The following is a 19,404-nucleotide window of genomic DNA, read 5'->3' as shown; positions in this document are numbered from 1 at the left end:
TGGCAAGAAACCAGAGTACAGAGTTGATGAGGAACTGGCCAGGCCAGAGGGAGGCTAAGTACACTCAGGGGTCCCCAGCACAGCCCAGACTGAATAAAGGGGCTGCAGATCAGTCCTGCTGGGATGAGGCTGTAGAGCAGGATCTGCCCTGGCTCCTTCCCTCCGTGCACCAGGCCAAGTGAGTGACAGGTGCAGGCAGAATGAACTGGAGCTGGTAAGTAGCTGGCGGAAGCTGTGCCTCCCCTGAGCCAGAAGGGCCCCAGCCCCTCCACAGTGACTGGCAGAGAAGAGAGGGCGGAGGAAACCCCTGCTACTCGGGGCTGGTGGTCTGAAGACACATCAAACTGCAGAGCTCTTAGGCCTTATGTGATTAGGGATCCACTTTTAGACCCTTTTCCTGATTAGCTAAGTACCCCTGGGGAACTCAACCTTGGGGCCTTAGTTACCCAGGCTACAAAATATGAATACTCTCTGGAAAAGTCAAAGAAGATGGTGCACATCCAAATGTAGTACCCAGCATCCAGTAGGTGCGTAATACAAGTTACATTCTCTCCTGGAAATGAAGTGGAGGTGTCACCTGCTTGGTAGACAGTCGTTCATAGGGGCAGACTGCTGCTCCACACCCTCATTTGTCTTAACTGCGGAGGGAGATCTTGCATCCAGGGACCGCCCTCATCGGCTGGGTCTTTGAAAAAAATGTAAGGGAGAATATGGGGTCCTGAGGTCATGTGGAAAATGAAGGGTGTTACCAACAGCCCTTTTATGGCCTCATGTAGCTGCTGCAGCTGCAGTCTGGAAAGGAATAAGGTTAACTCAGTGTCACCACCACCCCACCTAGCTGTCCTTGTGTGTGGTCTTCAGTGGTGTCTTGACCCCTGTGGAGAAGGCGGCCCCCAACCTTCCCAGCTCCCCACATCCCTGTGCCCAGGTGTTCCAGCTAATGTGTTAATCTGCCAGCAAGAAGGCCAGCAAGCAGTTAGCGTGTGGACCAGCAGCTCCTTCTAGGCTGCCCTCCTGGCTCGTGTACCCTGTAGACCTCTGGCCTCTCGGTGCCCCGGCAGGCCTGACCGTCTTTCACACTGAGGTCTCCTCGTTGTTTCTCTTTCACAGTGGTGTTTGGCCAGTTCGCCTTCTTCCACACGGCCCTCAACGACGTGGTAGAGGTGCATGATGGTCACAGCCAGCACTCTCGGCTTCTCAGCTCCCTGTCGGGCTCCCACACAGGTATCCTGGGCTGGGCTGAGGTGGGGAGAGGGGTGGTCTGGGGGCATCACAGGTCCTCTTTGAGGAGTGATGCTCTGCAAGCACCCTGGCCACAAGCGGGCCTTCACAGCGTTGTGTTGCCATGCCCTGGGACCTCCCCACATCACAATGGCCAGCTCGTGTGCACCCGTACATGGCAGGGAACCCCACACACACCCTGTTCCATGCTCCTGTTTTTTATGTTCAGACCTGACCTTTTTTTTTGCAATTATAAGTATGCAGCATTTTCATTGCAGAAAATCTAAGGGCAAAACAAAATAATTATAAAAGAGAACTTGAATAAAAACCACCCAGGAAGCACCACTGATAAGATATAGTATATCTCTTCCCAGTCTTATATCTATTTAGACCTAATCTTTTGTGTATTTTATTAACCGAAACCCCTACATATTTTTATTGAAATACTCACTGTGAACTTTTCTCTGCCACTATTTTTTCTTTATAATAGCATTTTTAACTGCTGCTTAGTAGTCGCTCATACAGTTAAGATTTATGTAATGAATTCCATTTCTACTCCCTTTAGATTGGTTCTGCTTTGTTACTCTTCTGAATAGTAATTCAATGAATATACAGATATCTTTGTACACATCTCTGCCTTCTGCCTTAGAATACCTAGAAGCAGAATGACTAAGTTAAAAGATATGTGAGATCATTAAGGCTTTTGATACAGATTATCAAATGCCTCTCCAGAAAGATCTGTCTACTTTGTTCGCCAGCAATGGGTAAGAGGGCATGCTTTATTCTCACAGAAGTAAGTAATTAAAAAACCAAAAGCATCATCAGTTTGAAAAGTGAAAATGGGATCTCATTTTCTAATGTGCCTTTTTATCACTAGGTAGGTGTTAACCTTTTTATAATGTGCTTATTAGTCCGCAAGTTTTTTGTTTGTTAATTTGTGTCGATTTTTCTGTTAACATTTGTTTTTGTATTTATCAAGTAGAACTCCATATTACTATTAGCATATATATTATATACAATCACAAACTTTTGTCTAGATTGTATGCTATAAAAATCTCCCCCCATTTACGTTAGGGTGTTTTAATGTCAAAGAATTTTAATTTCCCATGATATCAAATCTATCAATGTTTTCTTTTATATGCTAATCAAACACATATTCCTCTGTGTCTCCTTTAACTTCTTTTTAGTGTGTTTTTTCTTTTGCTTCTTTTTGCCTTAGCACCTTTGAAATTTATTTTGATTCATTATTTGATACAGAGACTCTAATCAATTATAGAAGACTTCTCAAAACACCAGATTTCCATACTAAATTTTTATAAAGGATCTGTTCCTAGGCTTTTTATCCACTGCCTCCAAGTATCTGTTTATTCTTGTATCAGATTTAGTTATTGTAACAATATCATAGTGTTTAATGTTATAATAATTTTAAATATGTTCATGGTCTTATCAATCCCCATGGTCATTCTTTTCCTGAAATTTATTGTTGGTTATTCTTGCTTATTTTTGTCTCCAAGTAAAATTGAGAACTATTTTGTCAACTTAAAAATTACATCAAGTTTTTTACTGGAATGTCATAAAATGTATGGATCACACTGGGAGAACTCACATCTTTATATTAACACTTCTTTCCAGGAATGTGGTGTGTCTCTACATTTATTCATCTTTTGTAACCTCTTAGAAGGTTATTCCTCGATATTTCATCTACATTTTTGGTTATAGTTTTCGTTACCACTATAAATACATCTTCCTTATAACTGCTCTTCACTAGTAAATTCCAAGACTGACATTTTTGGTATGTTTTGTCCAGTAAAGTCTTTGAACTCTCTGTGATAGTGCCAACATTGCCAACTAATTCTTGGTTTCTAGGTAAGAAGCAATGTCATTTGCAAATAAATTTGCCTCGTTATTGTGCTTCTTCCTTTTTGGTAGTTTTTCTTTTGTTCTCTTCCATGGTTACCGGCCGATTCTTGCATATTACTTTAATTTCAATGTTGATAACTTATCATTTAGTAAAGCATTTATTCCATGATTTCTCATAAATGTAGCAACATAGTTTATGTAATATACTATGATGATATTTAATATGCTTTGTTTTAGTGGGTCCAGCCCCTACCTTTATAATGATGAATGCTGTATTCATAGTTCCCCCTTTTTCTTGGCTGTACACTAGATGTTTTGTGGGGTGTCTTATTTATTTTTAATTTTTTATTGTTCCAATTTATCAAAATTGGAGCTTCCTTGGTGGAATTTGTTGCGTTATTCTTTAATTAGATTCTGCTATTTCATAATTTCTCTCCTCCTTTATTTCTCCAAATTACTTTGTTCCTCTAACTTCTTGAATTGAGAGCTTGGTTTCTTATTTTCCTGCGTAATACACAGGATGTTTACAGAAATATATTCAGTTTTGGCTTCATGCCATAAATTTAGTATGTACTGTTTCCATCACCATTACGTTCCAAGTAGCCCACAACACTTTTACCCAAGAGTTGGTGTCTTTGTTACTTAACTGTCATTGCTGAGACAAAGTATCCAACACACACAGTTAAAGAAGGAAAGATTTATTTAGCTCACGGTTTGTAGAGGCTTCAGTCCATAATCAGCTGTCTCCAAGGCAGGGTGGCACAGCAGAGGAGCAACCATCATGGCAGCAGAAGACAGTAAAAGCAAGAAGCAAAAAGAGAAGATCAATCCTCTTTTCCTCCCTTGTATTATATGCAGGCTACTCGCCCTAGGATGGGTGTAGCGCTCATACCCCATTAGACAATGAACCAATCACAAACTCTAGATTCAATCACCTCAGAAAAGCTTGCCCTCCATGACTGCATGATACTTGGAGGGAAATATCCAGACACAAACCATAACAGTTGGCTAAGAATCTTTCCTAGCCAAGAACTCAGATTTTGTTCTTGCCACATTAAATTTTTCCTTTCTATTTTTATTGTCATGTGGTTAGAGAATGTGGCCTCTACCATTTCCACTTTAAAAAATAAATGAGGTCTTCTCCATAGCCAAAACCTTTTTTTTAATTCCCTAAGTATCTGAGAAGTGTGTTCTCTGTAGGGTAGAGAGGGGTGGGCTCAGGCTCCAAAGTCACCTGACTGCACTCTCCTCTCTGCTCTTAGAATTTCTCACTAGGTGATGGTGGGCACAGCAGTGGACCTCACTGGGCATCAGTTTCCTCATCTGTAAAATGCAGAGCAGAAATTCTATCCCTTAGAGTTGTTGGTAAGAGTAAATAAGCTTTGAAATAGCTATGAGATCAATCTTATGGATTTTTGTTGTTCAGATCTATCAGGAAATCTACATCAAATGATTTTCAGTACCACGATCACCCACTTAACAAGAATGCAAATCAGGACCTCTTCAGTGGGATGCTTTTTCAAAACTGACAGATAGATAGATAATAGATAGATAGATAGAAGATAGATAGATAGATACATAGATAGATAGATAGATAGATAGATAGATATTTAACACCTATAAATATGGATAGAGATATAGGTATAAATACAATGTACAATACCAATAGCAATAGGAAAAAAGGATGGATAGATAGACAGACAGACAGACAGTTAGATGACTAAAACCCAAAGATATCAGCATTGACATGCTCAGACACTTAATTCCTCATTTGGAGAAGCACTGGTAATGAGCCATGGTGTTGAACTGTGTCCCTGAGGTGTGCTGGGATTGAGAAAAAAGCCTAAGAAAAGCTGCTTTAACATCTTCATTTTTTTCCATTTGATACATCAATTGTCAAGAATGTTGTATTAAAATATCTCCCACTATGGCTGTGATATTTCTGTCTTCTCGTGTTTCTAACAATTTTTGTATCTGTGTTTACCTCATCTGTCTTCCCTCATTTCTTCCAAGAGCATTTTAAAGAAGAAGATTACTTTTTATATTCTAAAAGCATAATATTTGACCTGATACCTGTCAACTTGCTTTGGGTCTGGTTTTTTGTTTGTATTGTTTGGGTTTTGCATCCTTTCCTGTTTATACCTGATCCATCTCTTATGTACATGTTTTTTCATTTGGGCTTTTGTATTAATGTTCTTAGTAATTATTTTAAAATTATCAGTTTCCTCCATAAGGACAAGCTTTGATATTTGCATTTAGTTTTGTTACCTCATTGACAACAGTTACTTGAAGTTAACCATCCTTTCCTGGCTCCATTTTTCCCTGCTAGTCCTTCATTCCCCTACTTTAGTTCTTTCTTTCAGTAGGGCTCACAACTACAGTACCTCTGTCATCTTGCATAAATGAGAATGTGTTCCTTCTGACATGTCATTTAAGTGACAGCTCCATTGCAAATCACATTATGGGTCACACACTTTATCTTTCAAAACTATAGCAGTTATTTCACTTTATTACAACATTAAATATTACAGGCAAATTGAAATCCAACATGATTTTTTGTCCTTGTAAGTAACCTGTGAGTTTTTGTTCATAGTTTTGTATTTTTTCATTACTTTAAAAAAGTGAAACAGCCCCTAGGACATGCTGTGGTAGAGAGAGTCTCTTTCCATTAATCAGACTGCAGGCGCTGCCATCTGGACCTCAAGTGTTAGGGAAAGTATCTTCCTCCTTAAATTAGCTTTTCTCCTTCGAGTTCTCTGACTTCCTTCCCTGGGATTTCCTATATGCCTATTGGACTTTTCTCATCTATCTTCCATACTATTTCTCTCATTATTTTGATACTCTTTTCCCTTTTTCTGTGGATTCTGGAAGAATTTCCCAAATTTCTTCTCCACTTAACTGTTTGATTTCTGCAGGATCCAGAAGTCATAGGTTAGCGTCTCTCATTCCTTCATAGCGTTTATTCATCTTAGATCCTTCCTTTGGCACATCCTCCCCTTCTGGCTTTACAGATGCCGTACACTATTTACTATTGTGATAACCATGACTGAACACCTTCTGAGATTTCTTTTAGCCTGCTCTTTGTTGTACTTCACATAAAAATGTTTGTTTCAACTTCCCAGAGCAGCCTTCTCGCTTAAGACTTCGAGAATTTTTTCTTATGTCCAGTATTTTACTGTGTTTTCCATGGAGAAGGAGGTCTGTGTATGTCCAGGGATGAAATCACCATGGGCTCTGGAGCCATAATCCACACCTGTCAGACCAAATAGTGAGAGGACAGAAGACTGTTTTCTTCACCCACGTCTAAGGAGAGGAGCTAACAAGGGCAGTGACAATGACAGGGGGCTTTGTCTCCATGAGTGTTTTTGTTTTTATTTTTGTTCTGACAGCCAACAGTTAGCTGGGGTGATGACTCCTAGCTAGGGCCAACCGTCTGGGCATATGGAAATCTAAGTGGGCTGTGCAGAAGGCTCTCCACTTCATAAGGGTAGTAGCATCACATGAGATTTCTGGAAGCATTGATGATGGACATCCCCCCAAATAGCTTCCCATGGCTCCTTGGTGTCCAAACCCCAGATCTCCTCAGAGTAGAGAAGTAGCCTAGTTTTCTGTAATCCCTACTTCCTTTCTGAGAGTGGAGTCTACAGCTGCTTTCAGGGTCACTAAGATCACAGAAGGGCAACATGCATAGTAGCCATGCCGCTCCTTGACACTGTGTTCTCTCTTGGCCTCTGAGGAAGGTGATGATGCGCAGGACTATGTTTCATGGCTGCTAGGCCAAATGGCACTGTCTTTCCCTCACCAATTTGTCCCTATGCAGACCTATGCCTTTATATCTCCTGCTACAAAGGCCACCCACCTCCAGCTTACCGTTCCCATGCAGGTTTCTCCTGGTTTGCCTGGGACAGTCCCAGCCTCCACTTGGTTGTCCCAGTGTAATTACTAATATAGTATCCTAGCATGAGCAAAAAAGTAATTATATGGTCACACTGCCTATCCATCATTTCATGGGAGATCTGGAAAAGGCCAGCTGCTCTCAGGTGATGACAGTACCTTCCTTCTCAGAAGGCAGTGCCTTTTTTGATGAGGTCAGTGTCAGCTTTCCAAGTAGACTACCAGTCATCTTGGTAACAGTCTTTTCCCCCAACCCCATGGGGATCTTTGGCAGCTGTAGCTGTTTTCTTCTTTCTAGGCAGGTCATGTAGTCTTATTGAACCTCTCTGCCTTGCTCTGTTAAGTGAGGTGATTGAATTCTGTCATGCCACCCTCACATTACTGCAGGCCAAGGTAAGACCATGGATGCAAAAGCCTTCTGCAAACTTTAAACTGTGGAGTGCAGGGAAATGTGGAATTTATTTCAGGTAGGCCTACAGTGTGGGGTGAATTGCTGTGTAAAGTATTGGCTACCCCTCCTTTGTGGCCAGGATTCTATCTGCTGGGTTCACTGTCTTCCTCTCCTCCTCACCTCTTCTCTCGGCAGGAGAATCATTGCCCTTGGCCACCTCCAATCAAGTTCTCATTAAGTTCAGTGCCAAAGGCCCAGCGCCAGCCAGAGGTTTCCACTTTGTCTACCAAGGTATGTAAACATGGGCACCATAGCTCCCCAGTGACTCTGTGGCCCAGAAAATAAAGACCTTTGACCTCCTCATCTGAGCCTCTTTTTCAGGATGTTTGGGGCAATTATTAGTCTGTGAAGCAATTTCCTGACTTTCGGTAGAATTTTATACATTCATTTACCCAGTACACATTTCTTGACCCAAAGTCTATGTTGAATAAGGAAGGAACTCAGACATGGGAAGCTAATTGCTTCCCCTACCCATCCCTGTCCCAGCGCAATCTATTCTCCAGTTACCCATGGAGCTTGGTTTTGTCTGGGAGATGCACTAAAGATGTGGGGAAAATACAGGCTCTGAAGTACAATGGACCCCAGCTACTCCGAGTCTTGGAGTCATACACACATTTAAATTGAAGGTCATACTAGTTCTTCATTGATAGGATTAAAAGAGAGTTCACAAAGTAACTGGTACCAAGCAGTAACCATGTCCATCCCCACCTTTACTGACCTTCTAGGCAATGTCTTGGAGCATTCTGGTTTTCACCCGCAGGCCCCAGTCTCCCCTTTTGCAGGAAGACAGCCACATCTATAGGACCGAGGTTCCAAGCATAGCCCTGTGCATTTGACTCTGCACAAGACAAGGTGCCCTTCCCTGTGCAAGGGATAATCCTTCCCTGGGGCTGAGACTAAGGGCCTACACAATCTGCCAGTGTGATCTGGTCGTGAAAAGCAGGCCCTAGTCAGAGTCTTAGATACACGGAGAGAAGAGGCCGAAGGCAGGGGAAAAGTACTGAAAGTGGAGAAGGAATGGGCATTCTCCCTGTTAGGGAACACAGGACCCTGGGTGGCAAGGGGCATTACTGGAGAAGCAAAGAACAAGCCTAGGCCTAAAGTCTGGCCCAGGGGAGCTCTCATTATCCTCAGGGTTCCTGGAAATTGTGTCACAGCCTTGTGTGTCCAGCTATGTTCAGTTAAATGGGCCTCCCCGTGGAAAGCCCCAGCCCTTGCCCTAAGCCAGAGTGGCCTGATCCTTCCAGGGCCCCACCCAGACTATCTGTATTCCAGTCCTGTTGTGCACTCATCCCTGGCCCAGATTCTAGAGGAGTGAGGCCTGGCCCTCGGTGCCCTTGTCTCCTGCAGCCGTGCCCCGAACCAGTGCCACGCAGTGCAGCTCTGTGCCAGAACCCCGCTATGGCAAGAGGCTGGGCAGTGACTTCTCAGTGGGGGCCATCGTCCGCTTCGAATGCAATTCCGGCTATGCTCTGCAGGGGTCCCCAGAGATCGAGTGCCTCCCTGTGCCAGGAGCCTTGGCACAGTGGAATGTCTCAGCACCAACCTGCGTGGGTGAGTGCCCGTACAACCGGAGCGGAGGAAGAGCTGGGTAGTCCTGTCTCACTGGGGTGGGAGGTGGGGTTGGAGCCAGTCCCTGCAGAGCCCCACAGCACACACCAGTCCCTCCTTGCTCCGTGACATAAGTAGACTGCCCTACTCAGCTGGCTCACTGGTCCTGTGGATTGGTGTAGACACAGCAGGAGGAGGACCTAGGCGAAAGCTGTGAAAGGAAGAGCAGGAGTCCAGCTTCCTACAGGAGGTTTGTCCGGGAAGAGGCTGCGGAGGAGTTCAAAAATAGAAGGTGGGACTGGGGGTCAGAAAGGAGAGGAGGGGAGGAGTTACAAGCAGAGGCCTAGGCCCTGGGGAGGAATTTGTTCAGGAGACTCTTTGGAAGATCCACAAAGCCAAGTTGGAAGCCTGACAGACACCGCCTTTCCTCCCAGTCCCCTGTGGAGGCAACCTCACGGAGCGCAAGGGCACCATCCTGTCACCCGGCTTCCCTGAGCCCTACCTCAACAGCCTCAACTGTGTGTGGAAGATCGTGGTCCCCGAAGGTGCTGGCATCCAGGTAGGGGCAAGGCAGCACCCCAGCAGGGGCTGACCCCTGGTGGGACCTGTTGCTGAGCCTGAAGCTAGAAGAAGACACATCATCCCTGTCCCTGCCCCTGGGGCTAAGAAGGCACAGCCCACAAACAGGAGCCACAGCAGCTTGTGGGGTGTGAGCACAGGACAGATAGCTCAGGAAGGAAGAGAGCCAGGCGGACTCAGAGAAGGAGGTGGCCCTGGACCTGGAGGATGAAGATGACAGGTTCTTGAGAGACGTCACTCAAATGGCTTAAGGATTTTTTTTTTTCCTTAAGGTTGGGGGAAGAGAAGGGGAGATATTACGGCCAAGGGGAAGGAGCATAGCACTAAGCACAGGCAAAGCATGGGAGACACCAGGCACCTACCTGGGCCAGCACACCTGAGTCTGAGCTCTGGAAGCTCAACTGCACCTAACCAAAGCCCAGGGGTGACAGTCAAATGGAGGAGGCATAGGAGAGGTTCCAGAGCCCTCCAGGCCATCAAGGTGGCAAGCTGGCCACAGCTGGGCAGGAGTGGGTTTCTGGTTCACAGTGAAGCAGTCAAGCCAGGGAAATGGCAAAACCCAAGGAATATTCCAGAGATGAGGAGAAAGCAAGTCAGACTGAAGCATCCCCAGCTCCTTAAACCTCTCTCTTGCCCACTGGACTGTGAGCTCCTGGTGGTACAGAATGTATCTTACTTTTATAATAGGCCCAGAGTAGGCATACAATACATTGAATTAACTCTATAAAGGAAGGAGAGGAAAGGGAAGGGAGGGACCCAGCTATCTGAGCAACACTTCAATCCTTCCACCCTCCCAGATTCAAGTCATCAGTTTTGTCACAGAGCAGAACTGGGACTCTCTGGAAGTGTTTGACGGCGCAGATAACACTGTCACCATGCTGGGGAGTTTCTCAGGTAAGCTTCAGCTCGGAGCATTGTGGTAGATATCAGCATCATCACCGTCATCCTCAAACAATGATGACAAATGATAAGTTTCACCATTTTCAAGTGTACCTGTCAGTGGGTTTGAGTATCTTCTCAAGCTTGTGCAGCCATCACTACTGCCTAATTCCAGAACACCTCTACCATCCCACGAAGATGCCAGGCACCCATGTGTCTGCTTTGCATCCACTCACCCGCAGCCTCTGCAACCACCAGTCTTTCTCTCTGTGGATTTGCGTGGTCCAGACATTTCATATCAGTGCAGTCATAAAGTGTGTGGCTTTCCGCCTGGCTCCTTTCACTCAGCATAATGTTTTCAAGTTTCACCAAGTGGTAGTATGTCAGTACTTCATGTACGGATAAATCATATCCATTCATCAGATGATGGATATTTACATTGTTTCCAACGTGGGACATTACGAATAATGCTCCTTTGAGCAATCCCATACAGCTTGTGTGAGCATGTATGGTCAATTCTCTTGGATATGCACCTAGAAATGGTTTCTAGGCCACATAATAATGTGGCTTAATTTTTAAAGGACTACCATACTGCTTTCCAGTGTGGCTACACCACTGTCCATTCCAGTGGTGGGATTCTGCCTGAATTTCGTATATGTTTTTGCCTAACAGCCAAGATAATTATCTAAATTTGCTAGGTCCAGAATTCCACACTGCCAAGATATAAAAAAAAAGAATCCTATAACCCCAGGTAAAATGTCTACACTGCTGATTTTCCCAGACAATTATAGATATCAGAATCATTTTGAAGGGAACAAAACACCTAGTCCCCTGAGGAGCTCCCCTTCCTGCAGACATTGGGGAGTGGTTTGGAATTTCTCCTCCCTCAGCCGCTGGAAACTCGGCACTGTCAAGGTTGTAGTTTGTCATTTAGCGGGTTTGATAAAGGGGTATTTGGGCAGCTTGGGAGCAGAATGTCAACATGCAGCAGAAGCAAGAAGAACAGGGAGGAGCTGAGGGCTGCTGGGGAGCTACAGACAAATGACCCTGGTTTCCTTGCTCAGGGACAACTGTGCCTGCCCTTCTGAATAGCACCTCCAACCAGCTCTACCTTCACTTCTACTCGGACATCAGCGTGTCTGCTGCCGGCTTCCACCTGGAGTACAAAAGTAAGAATGCAGGGTCTTGGGGTGATGATGAACAGTTATTGGGTCCCCACTAGGAGCAGGGGTCACATTGGGACTTTACTATCTCCATCCCACTTAAGCCTTCCCACAGACCTAGATGAGGATGCTTAGGCTCGGAGAAGATCCAAAACCTTCTCAAGCACAAACGGCCACAAAGTATGGGAAAGCTGGGTTCCACCAGAGGACCAAAACCTATACACTCAAAAATTTGTGTGTTTCCTTTATATCCACATGTGGAATGGGCAATGGGTATTGGCCTCAGCCCAAGTATAGACTTAGGGATGTAAGAAAATGGAGGTGCTCTTCTCCAGTCCTACAAACTGGGCTCTCTGATCCCCTGTTCTGTGATTAACTGTCACCTAAGCTTCTTATGTCATTGGAAGTTTCATGGCTCCTCTACAAGACTTCTCCTCCAGACTCAAACCTATGCATCCTGACTCCCAGAACCCCATGTGGTCCTGATTAAAATGTCTGACAAGAAGAGCTGTGGTGGTACCTTCTGAAGAATAATGAAAGAGATTTCTGGGGAGGCTGTGTTCTTGCTAGGACTTCATGCCCCAATCCTTCCCATGTCTGGTGTAGGAAAGACGAGGCAGGCAGTAGCATTTTTTACCTATGCTTTTTGAGCAAATAACCATGGAGCATTTACAACATGCCAGGTACTTTGCTGGGCTTTACTACAACTGAGTAAGATCAAGAAAGGTCAGTCTGCTCCCTGTCTTCTAGAGAGGGACAGATAAACAGAGAAGGGCATGTCAACAATTTACAGGGTGTTGCCCTCACAGATGTCTCTAGATGGCAGAGCAATGGTTCAAAAGAGAAAATGTCACTTCTACCTTACATAGAAACACTGAGCACCTACGATGTGCCAAGACCTGGGTTTGGTACCCATAGAGCAAAGTTGAATAAGACACAAGGCCTTGGGGGAGAGATGGGCAGGGAAACAGTCACTTTAGTGTAACCTGATAATTGAAGGAAATAAAGAGGAGGGGTCTAGACCGAGCCAGGTAAGGCCTTGCAGAAGTGGATGCCTGAGTTAGCTTTTCTTGAGAAGCAAGAGGAGCAGGAAGGCATGGTTGGCTTGACGATCTGTGACAACATGGGCCCATCCAATAGAAGGCTTCCGTGGTGCTAGAGTCCTGATGGGGTCAGCAGTAGAGGCTATGCAGGTGCTCATCTGAGTCACCTAGATGAGTGAACTTCATCCAGAGATCCAAGAGAGTAGGATATGGCTGCATCCCAGGATGCCCATCACCTGGAAAAAATAGTATGCTTTGGTGAGAGAGACATGGGGCAACTTACAGCAAAGACTCGGGGGTACAGGACAAGATAAGCATCTGAGACCTTCCTCCACACATAGAGCTAAGGCTACACTGCCCCACTGAAGTGAAACACCCTGGGTTTCTTAAGTCATTCACATTTTCCCTTTTACCCACTCTTCTCTGTTCTCTCCAGTTTTGTTTTGTTATCTAATATTTTTATTTGAGACCTAAATGTTCCCTGGAATCATTGCTTGTTCTTTCTTCTTCCAAAGATATGCTTCCTTCCTAAATCCCCTTGTCACTCAACTGCCTCATCCCCAGGAAAAACATCTTTCTCTGTTTTCTCTGTCCAAGGGAGCTGGCAGTTCTTGAGGCTGGCAATATCCTCATGCACTGTCATCTGTGATATGAAGAGCTAGGGAAAAACAGTCTCCAGGGATATTTGGAGACTGGACTTCTTAGGAGCCAAAACCCTGTAGTTAATGTTTTCTTGATAATCTACAAAAAAGGTGCAGAAGATAGAGAATTAGCTTCTATTGTACAGGTGAATGGTTTTGAAGGGTGCTGTAAAGTCACATCTACTGCTACGACTCATATTTAATTTTTATTTATTTGAAATAGACATGAAGCAATACACTTTCAAAAGTCATAAATTACACATGATAAAAAAGTAAGTTCTCCTTTGTTGTGAGCACAGCTTAAGAAAAACCCAGCTGTGCAGTATAAGGATAATTAGAATGGACTATGCTGTCCCTCTCCTTCATCTTCCTCCCTACTGCATTTTTCCTCTTTTTTTTTTTTCGCTCTCTCTGTTTGTCTCTCTGCATTTCCTTTTCCTTCTGTTCAAAGTAAAGGGTCTCAAGTCACTCAGATGTGATCACCCCACTGAATAATGAGGTGCTTTACTGAGAAAAACACCAGAAGCCAGCCAAGATGAAGTACTTCAGATTCAGTCTGATGGTTATTTTAATCTTTGTCCTTGGGAGCTTATAAGCTGCTGAGAGTCTTAGACATAGGCCCAAACAGCCTCGCTCCAAGCATCACATTCACTTCCTACAAGCACACACAGGGCAGAGACTGTCTGGGAGAACTGGAAGGAACTTCCAGATGGGCAGCAAGGCTCTGAGGTTTTGATAAGGGTTTGGGTTTTACAGGTGCAAGCACATGTTAAAATGCAGCCCACAAACAGTTGCAATAATGACAATTACACTTGAAGAGCACAACACGTGCGTGTACATTTTATGCATTTCACTGCACATAAATTTCTCTCCGAAGGGTAAAAAAATGTAGTTACCAGTCTCATCTCAGGATGTGGCATGAACACTTGCCAGCTGCTGCACAGAGATGGGTGGGTGCCATGGCCTGGGATGACCCGTTCTTCCCCATTCCTTTCCCATGGCACCTGGCTCTCTGCAGACACTTGATAGCTGGGGGCTGCCCAGGGAGCCTGTGACTGCCAAGGAGCTACCAGAGCAGGAGCTGCCCTCTCCCAAACCCTCACGCCTCACAGATGCCCCGAGCAAACCCAGCCATACAAGCTGCCGGCACCTCGCCCTCCTCTCCTGTGGCCTTGGTGGAGAAGCCCACAGTGGGCAGGTGGAGGACTCGGTGCACAGCCACCCTTCGGCCTCCTCATCAGTCTTTCAGCCTGCTGCCTCCAGTCTGCCGGCCCACAGGCACTTCTGTGCATTCTCTGTGCCCACGCCTGCAGGTGGGCTCCTGTGTCCCCCACTCAGGAGATGCTGCACTGCAGTCCTCTATGGGTCCACCAAGAGGGGACTCAGCAGGATGAGGATGACTGCAAGAGGGGAGGAGAGGATACCTGGGGCAGGAAAGACCTAGGGTCAGACTGGGCTGGTCTGAGCCCCAGCTCCTTGACCTGAGTCCTATCCAGGAGAAGGGAGTTAAGGTCTGCTTCAAGGGTACTAGGTGAGGCCTATGAGGGGTATGCTCAGGGGTATGGCCTTGCTCAGGGGTGTGCTCAGTGTCCGGGTGAGTACTGCTCCTGTGACTGTGATATGGACAGACAGGAAGGAGGAGGAGGCAGTGGGGTAGGGAGATTAGGATGGATGCCCTAGCAAAGTACTGTGTACAAGGCTGGCTGGGGATATAACAAGGACCAAAAGAACATTTGACTTTAATTTGAAAAGTCAAAGGGACTGAAGGAGGAGGATTTGAGAGCCTGTGGAGGTGATCTTGGAAAGGGACCTGGCCAACATCATGATGAAGGTCCCAGAGGCTAGACGGGAAGGCTGGATCCTCCATTAAAGCCCATGGAGGCACAGCTCAGAGTGCTTGGCAAGGAGGGGAGTTCAGAGAGAGCTTTGCTTGGGTTTTTGGCTTTTTGTTTTGGTGGTGCTGGAGAATGAACCCAGGGGCTTCACACTGAGCTACCTCCCCACACCCTCCTTTTGTTATTTATTTATTTATTTATTTATTTTGAGATAGAGTCTTCCTGAGTTGTTAAGTTACACAGGCTGAGATCAAACTTGGGATCCTCTGGCAGGGCCTCCCAGAGTGTCAGAATTACATGACTAGGCCACCACAACATACTTCAAGAAGCGATTTTAAGGAGCATCAATTGCCTATGAGGGATGGTGGGCCAGTGGGTGAGGGGGAGGTTGTCACGGGGTCTGGCAGTGGGTACGGACCATGGGAGCCGAAGGAGGAGGAGCCACCAGTCCCACTCCCAGGAAAAGTAGGTCTGACTTGGAACAGAGCAGGATAAACAAGGCAATGGAGAATCTTACCCACCTGAAAATTTCTCTTACAACAGTCTGCCCCAGAGCGGGGGACCACACTAAGCTCTAGGCATCACCGAGGTCCCTGTCTCCTAACTGCTCTGTCCTTTGTGCCTTCTCTGAGGCCTCTCTTTCAGCACATCAGCCTACAGGAACTGTCCTGTAGGACAGGAGGAGGGAGCCTGATGGTCTACAGCCAGGGCTCAGCTCCCTGCTCTGAGCTCAGTGGGTGGAGAACGAGCTCAGGGCACCCAGAGTGCCTGGACTGATGCCCTCCTGCCCCAGGCAGCTTTGGTCTGTTGACCCTCCATGCTATGCAGACATCCTAATCTCTCCTGTGTGCTGAAAGATGGAGAGAGTTGGAAGGCACTGGCCTAGAGACCCCTCGCCCTCCTTACTGCCAGCCACAGCTCAGTCTGCTGTCACCTTGGCCTGCTGGGCTTGTCCATTCGCTTCTCCCTCTGTCTATGTCCTGTCTAGCTGTGGGCCTGAGCAGCTGTCCGGAACCCGCTGTGCCTAGTAACGGCGTGAAGACCGGCGAGCGTTACTTGGTGAACGATGTGGTCTCTTTCCAGTGTGAACCAGGATATGCCCTCCAGGTACCTCCTCTCAACACCTCAGGACAGGAGTAGGTGTCCCCTGAGATGTGATTGGCCAGCTTTGCTGCAACAGAGCCGAGGTCACCAAGGAACGGGGAGCAGCCCCCAGTTCCCACAGGGACCATCGTCTCCTCCCAGAGCTGTTCATACAAAAAACAAACTGTGCTGACTTTCACAGTTTGGCAAAAGCCAGCCTCAACAGTGTTCCTGCAAAGTTAGTTTTGATTGGGCTTTAGGAAAATTAAATTTTCCTTTGAAGGCCATGAGGGAATTTAGTAATTAAAGGAATCTCACAAGGAAACTCTCAGTAATGAGAATTCTTTAGTAATGGCTGTTAATAGTTGTCCTTCCCTCAAATCTCCCCCTCCTCTGCTTTACCTCGGTCCCACAGTGGACCTGTGTACTTCTGCATATCTCATTCCTTAACTGGAGGCGCTGAACGAGGCCCGGTTCTGAGTTGTAAAGAGGATTGTGCCCACTGGGACTGATATCCCAACACTGTTCCTGATTCCTCCAGGGCCACGCCCACATCTCCTGCATGCCTGGAACCGTGCGGCGATGGAACTACCCTCCTCCGCTCTGTATTGGTAAGAGAGCCTGGAATGTCCAGCCCATGCCAACCCATTCTCTAGGGACTTGAGTTCAGTGGAATATTGCAGAGTTCAAGATCAAGTTAGAAGACAGTTTGATGTCCTGGATCTGTTCCCCATCATTAGTTTTAGACTGATGTTCTTGTAATTTCTAACTCTTATTCCAAGCTATCATGACTTGTGGAACCCTCTGCACACCCAGTGAGAAATCACAAGGGATTTGCCCACTTGAAAATGTTACAATGGCCATTGTGATTCCAGAGAACAGGAACAGGTGACCAATCAACCAGCCCCAAATGGTAAAACTTTCAGCCACTTTGGGCTTTTCCTATGACTTGTTATAGGACAGAAGAATCTGCTAATCAATGCCAAGGGTCACACATGAAACAAGAAATTGGTGTGGTTTCATTGCTCACCCCTTGCTGAGCAGTGATCAGAAAATCAGTGAATAAAAGAAAAGGGATCAGTGCCCTTGGAGACTTCTGGTCAGGTCAGGCAAAGAGGAAATGAACTTTTATTGGGTGCCTGCTATATGCCAGGCTTGATATTCTGTGTTTCACCGTGACAGCTCCTCAGAGGAGGGATCGTTATCCTCAGCTGGAAATCTAAGTCTTTGTGGACTGAGAGAAGGTGGTTCAGTCAGAATGGAAAGCTAGAGTTCTATGACTATAAAGTACCCCCAACACACAAGCCCTACCTTGGGTTAGGAAGGGAGATGTGTTAAGGGGATCATTTCTGTGATTTCCCTGGTGTGCAGAAGAGGTCAAAATATGACTGGCAGCCTGAGGCACTGCCCCAAGTATATAACACAAAGACCTGGCCAAGGAAACCACATTAATATACCACAGCAGCTGCCATTGGCAATAGGTTTACTGTGTACACCAGCCCTGCTCCGAGTGAGCTGCAGTTCTTTCCAGTACCTTCATAGCAACACTGAAGGATAGGTGCTCTTGTTAGCTCCGTTTTTGTATCTGGGGGAAACTGAGGTTTGGAAACTGAGGTTAGGATTTGCCCACAGTCCCGTGGGAAGTGAAGTGGGAATTTCAACCCAGGTGGTTATGCCAATCCGTTCACGGGTGTATCTGAGTCACCCTCTTCCTGAACTCATCCCTTTCCTGGAAAGCACTTCCCTGGACCCTGGCTGTCCTTCTCCTCCATGACCTTTCCTGGACCCTCTGACTAGCCAACCCCTTCCTGCTCTCACAAACTTTCCTCATAAGATGTGAAAGACACCCAGTCGGCTGACCAAGCCGCAGCTGAGCCCCAACCCTGCCTGTGTTAGAACACCGTGAAACCAGATGTCCCTGGGCCCTCCCAGGACTGCTGACTCTCACACAGCCTGGCGGATGACGTCCATGGGGTGCTAATCACAGGCATTTTTCTGATGGTGGGCTCACCTTCTAGCCATTCTGTCCCAGGGAAGATCTATTTGGAAAGAGTCTGGAATGGTACCTGGCAGAGTGGGAACACAGCACAAGCTGGTCCCCTCCTTTTTCTTTCTCCTTTTTCTGCAATGTTGGAAGAATGGATTGGGCAGCAAGGGAGAGGTGGGCATAAGGTATGGTCAGACTTCTCTGGGAACAGACCACTGTGACTTTTCCTGCACATCCTTGAAAACAGCACTGACCTTTGCAGGGTTTATCCAAGGTCAAGTGTTCATAACTTGGGTTTGTGGACTTGTGGCCATCTTAGGATGTGCTCTCCTTCCCGGATACATGCACTTAGTTTTGCCCAAGTGTGCAGTTTGTAGGGAAATTCCTTTAGATTCCCAAAGGGGTTTATGACTCAGGAAGTTTAAGATGGCTGTTGTCAGGGTGATTCCAAACAAGTACAGATTCTCTGTACTTTCTCTTAGATGTTGTCCTAACCCACATCTCGTCTCATTGTCACAGCGCAGTGTGGGGGAGCAGTGGAGGAGATGGAGGGGGTGATCCTGAGCCCCGGCTTCCCAGGTAACTACCCCAGTAACATGGACTGCTCCTGGAAGATAGCACTGCCTGTGGGCTTTGGTAAGTCTCTGCAGCCTCTTGGGAGACTGGGGATTCAAGGCCAGGCCTCTGGGCTAAAACAGCTCTCTGTCCAATCTCAATGGCCAAGTCAGTCCAGCGTTCTGCTTCTCCTTTCCTTGTCCGTTGCCTCTTGTACAATCCCAAGGATCAATTAAGACTGGCAGAGACGAAAGCATAGGGAGGGCAAATTTTGGGAGTTGCCATTATTATCATTTGAGTAATGAGTTAAAATCCAAGAGTATGGAATGAGAAATTACCCAAGGATGGTTAAAAAAGAAAAAAACACAATCTACTTTATCAAGACCAGGCCTCAAGTTGTGCTTTTAACTCCCGTATCAGATGTATCATCATAATTATATTGAGCCAGGGTCAATATGAAATTGAGTTTGCATGCTTCATAGGCACATTCTAGTTGGCCTAGAGATTGGGAAATACATTTCTTTCCAGATAGAAGGACATGGAGTATGCAGGCATGGGGGTTGCTTGGTGTGGAGGACATTAATCTGGACACAAATTTCAATTGCTAGGAATATAATTGTACCCCAAGCATCTGCTGAAGGGCTAAAGGTTGAAGATGCTGC

The 19,404-nt window shown here is 46.1% G+C and overlaps 1 protein-coding gene across 5 annotated transcripts in view; it reads left to right on the top strand.

Annotated features, from left to right (window-relative positions):
* The window catches only part of Csmd2 (CUB and Sushi multiple domains 2), a 579,269-nt gene that overhangs the window by 459,662 nt on the left and 100,203 nt on the right, over positions 1–19,404 (top strand). For all 5 annotated transcript variants that reach the window (XM_013519720.1, XM_005395117.2, XM_013519719.1 and 2 more), the window contains 9 exons: positions 1,111–1,224; positions 7,562–7,657; positions 8,777–8,980; positions 9,412–9,536; positions 10,354–10,450; positions 11,500–11,604; positions 16,106–16,224; positions 16,742–16,811; positions 18,707–18,823. In XM_013519720.1, the coding sequence (XP_013375174.1) occupies positions 1,111–1,224; positions 7,562–7,657; positions 8,777–8,980; positions 9,412–9,536; positions 10,354–10,450; positions 11,500–11,604; positions 16,106–16,224; positions 16,742–16,811; positions 18,707–18,823 (1,047 nt within the window). The remainder of the gene's footprint in view (positions 1–1,110; positions 1,225–7,561; positions 7,658–8,776; positions 8,981–9,411; positions 9,537–10,353; positions 10,451–11,499; positions 11,605–16,105; positions 16,225–16,741; positions 16,812–18,706; positions 18,824–19,404) is intronic.

Source organism: Chinchilla lanigera, unplaced genomic scaffold (assembly GCF_000276665.1).
Source record: "Chinchilla lanigera isolate Chin_1 unplaced genomic scaffold, ChiLan1.0 scaffold00051, whole genome shotgun sequence".
Taxonomy (NCBI): domain Eukaryota; kingdom Metazoa; phylum Chordata; class Mammalia; order Rodentia; family Chinchillidae; genus Chinchilla; species Chinchilla lanigera.
Note: the sequence above shows the minus strand (reverse complement) of the source record. Positions and strands in the feature narration are given on the sequence as shown.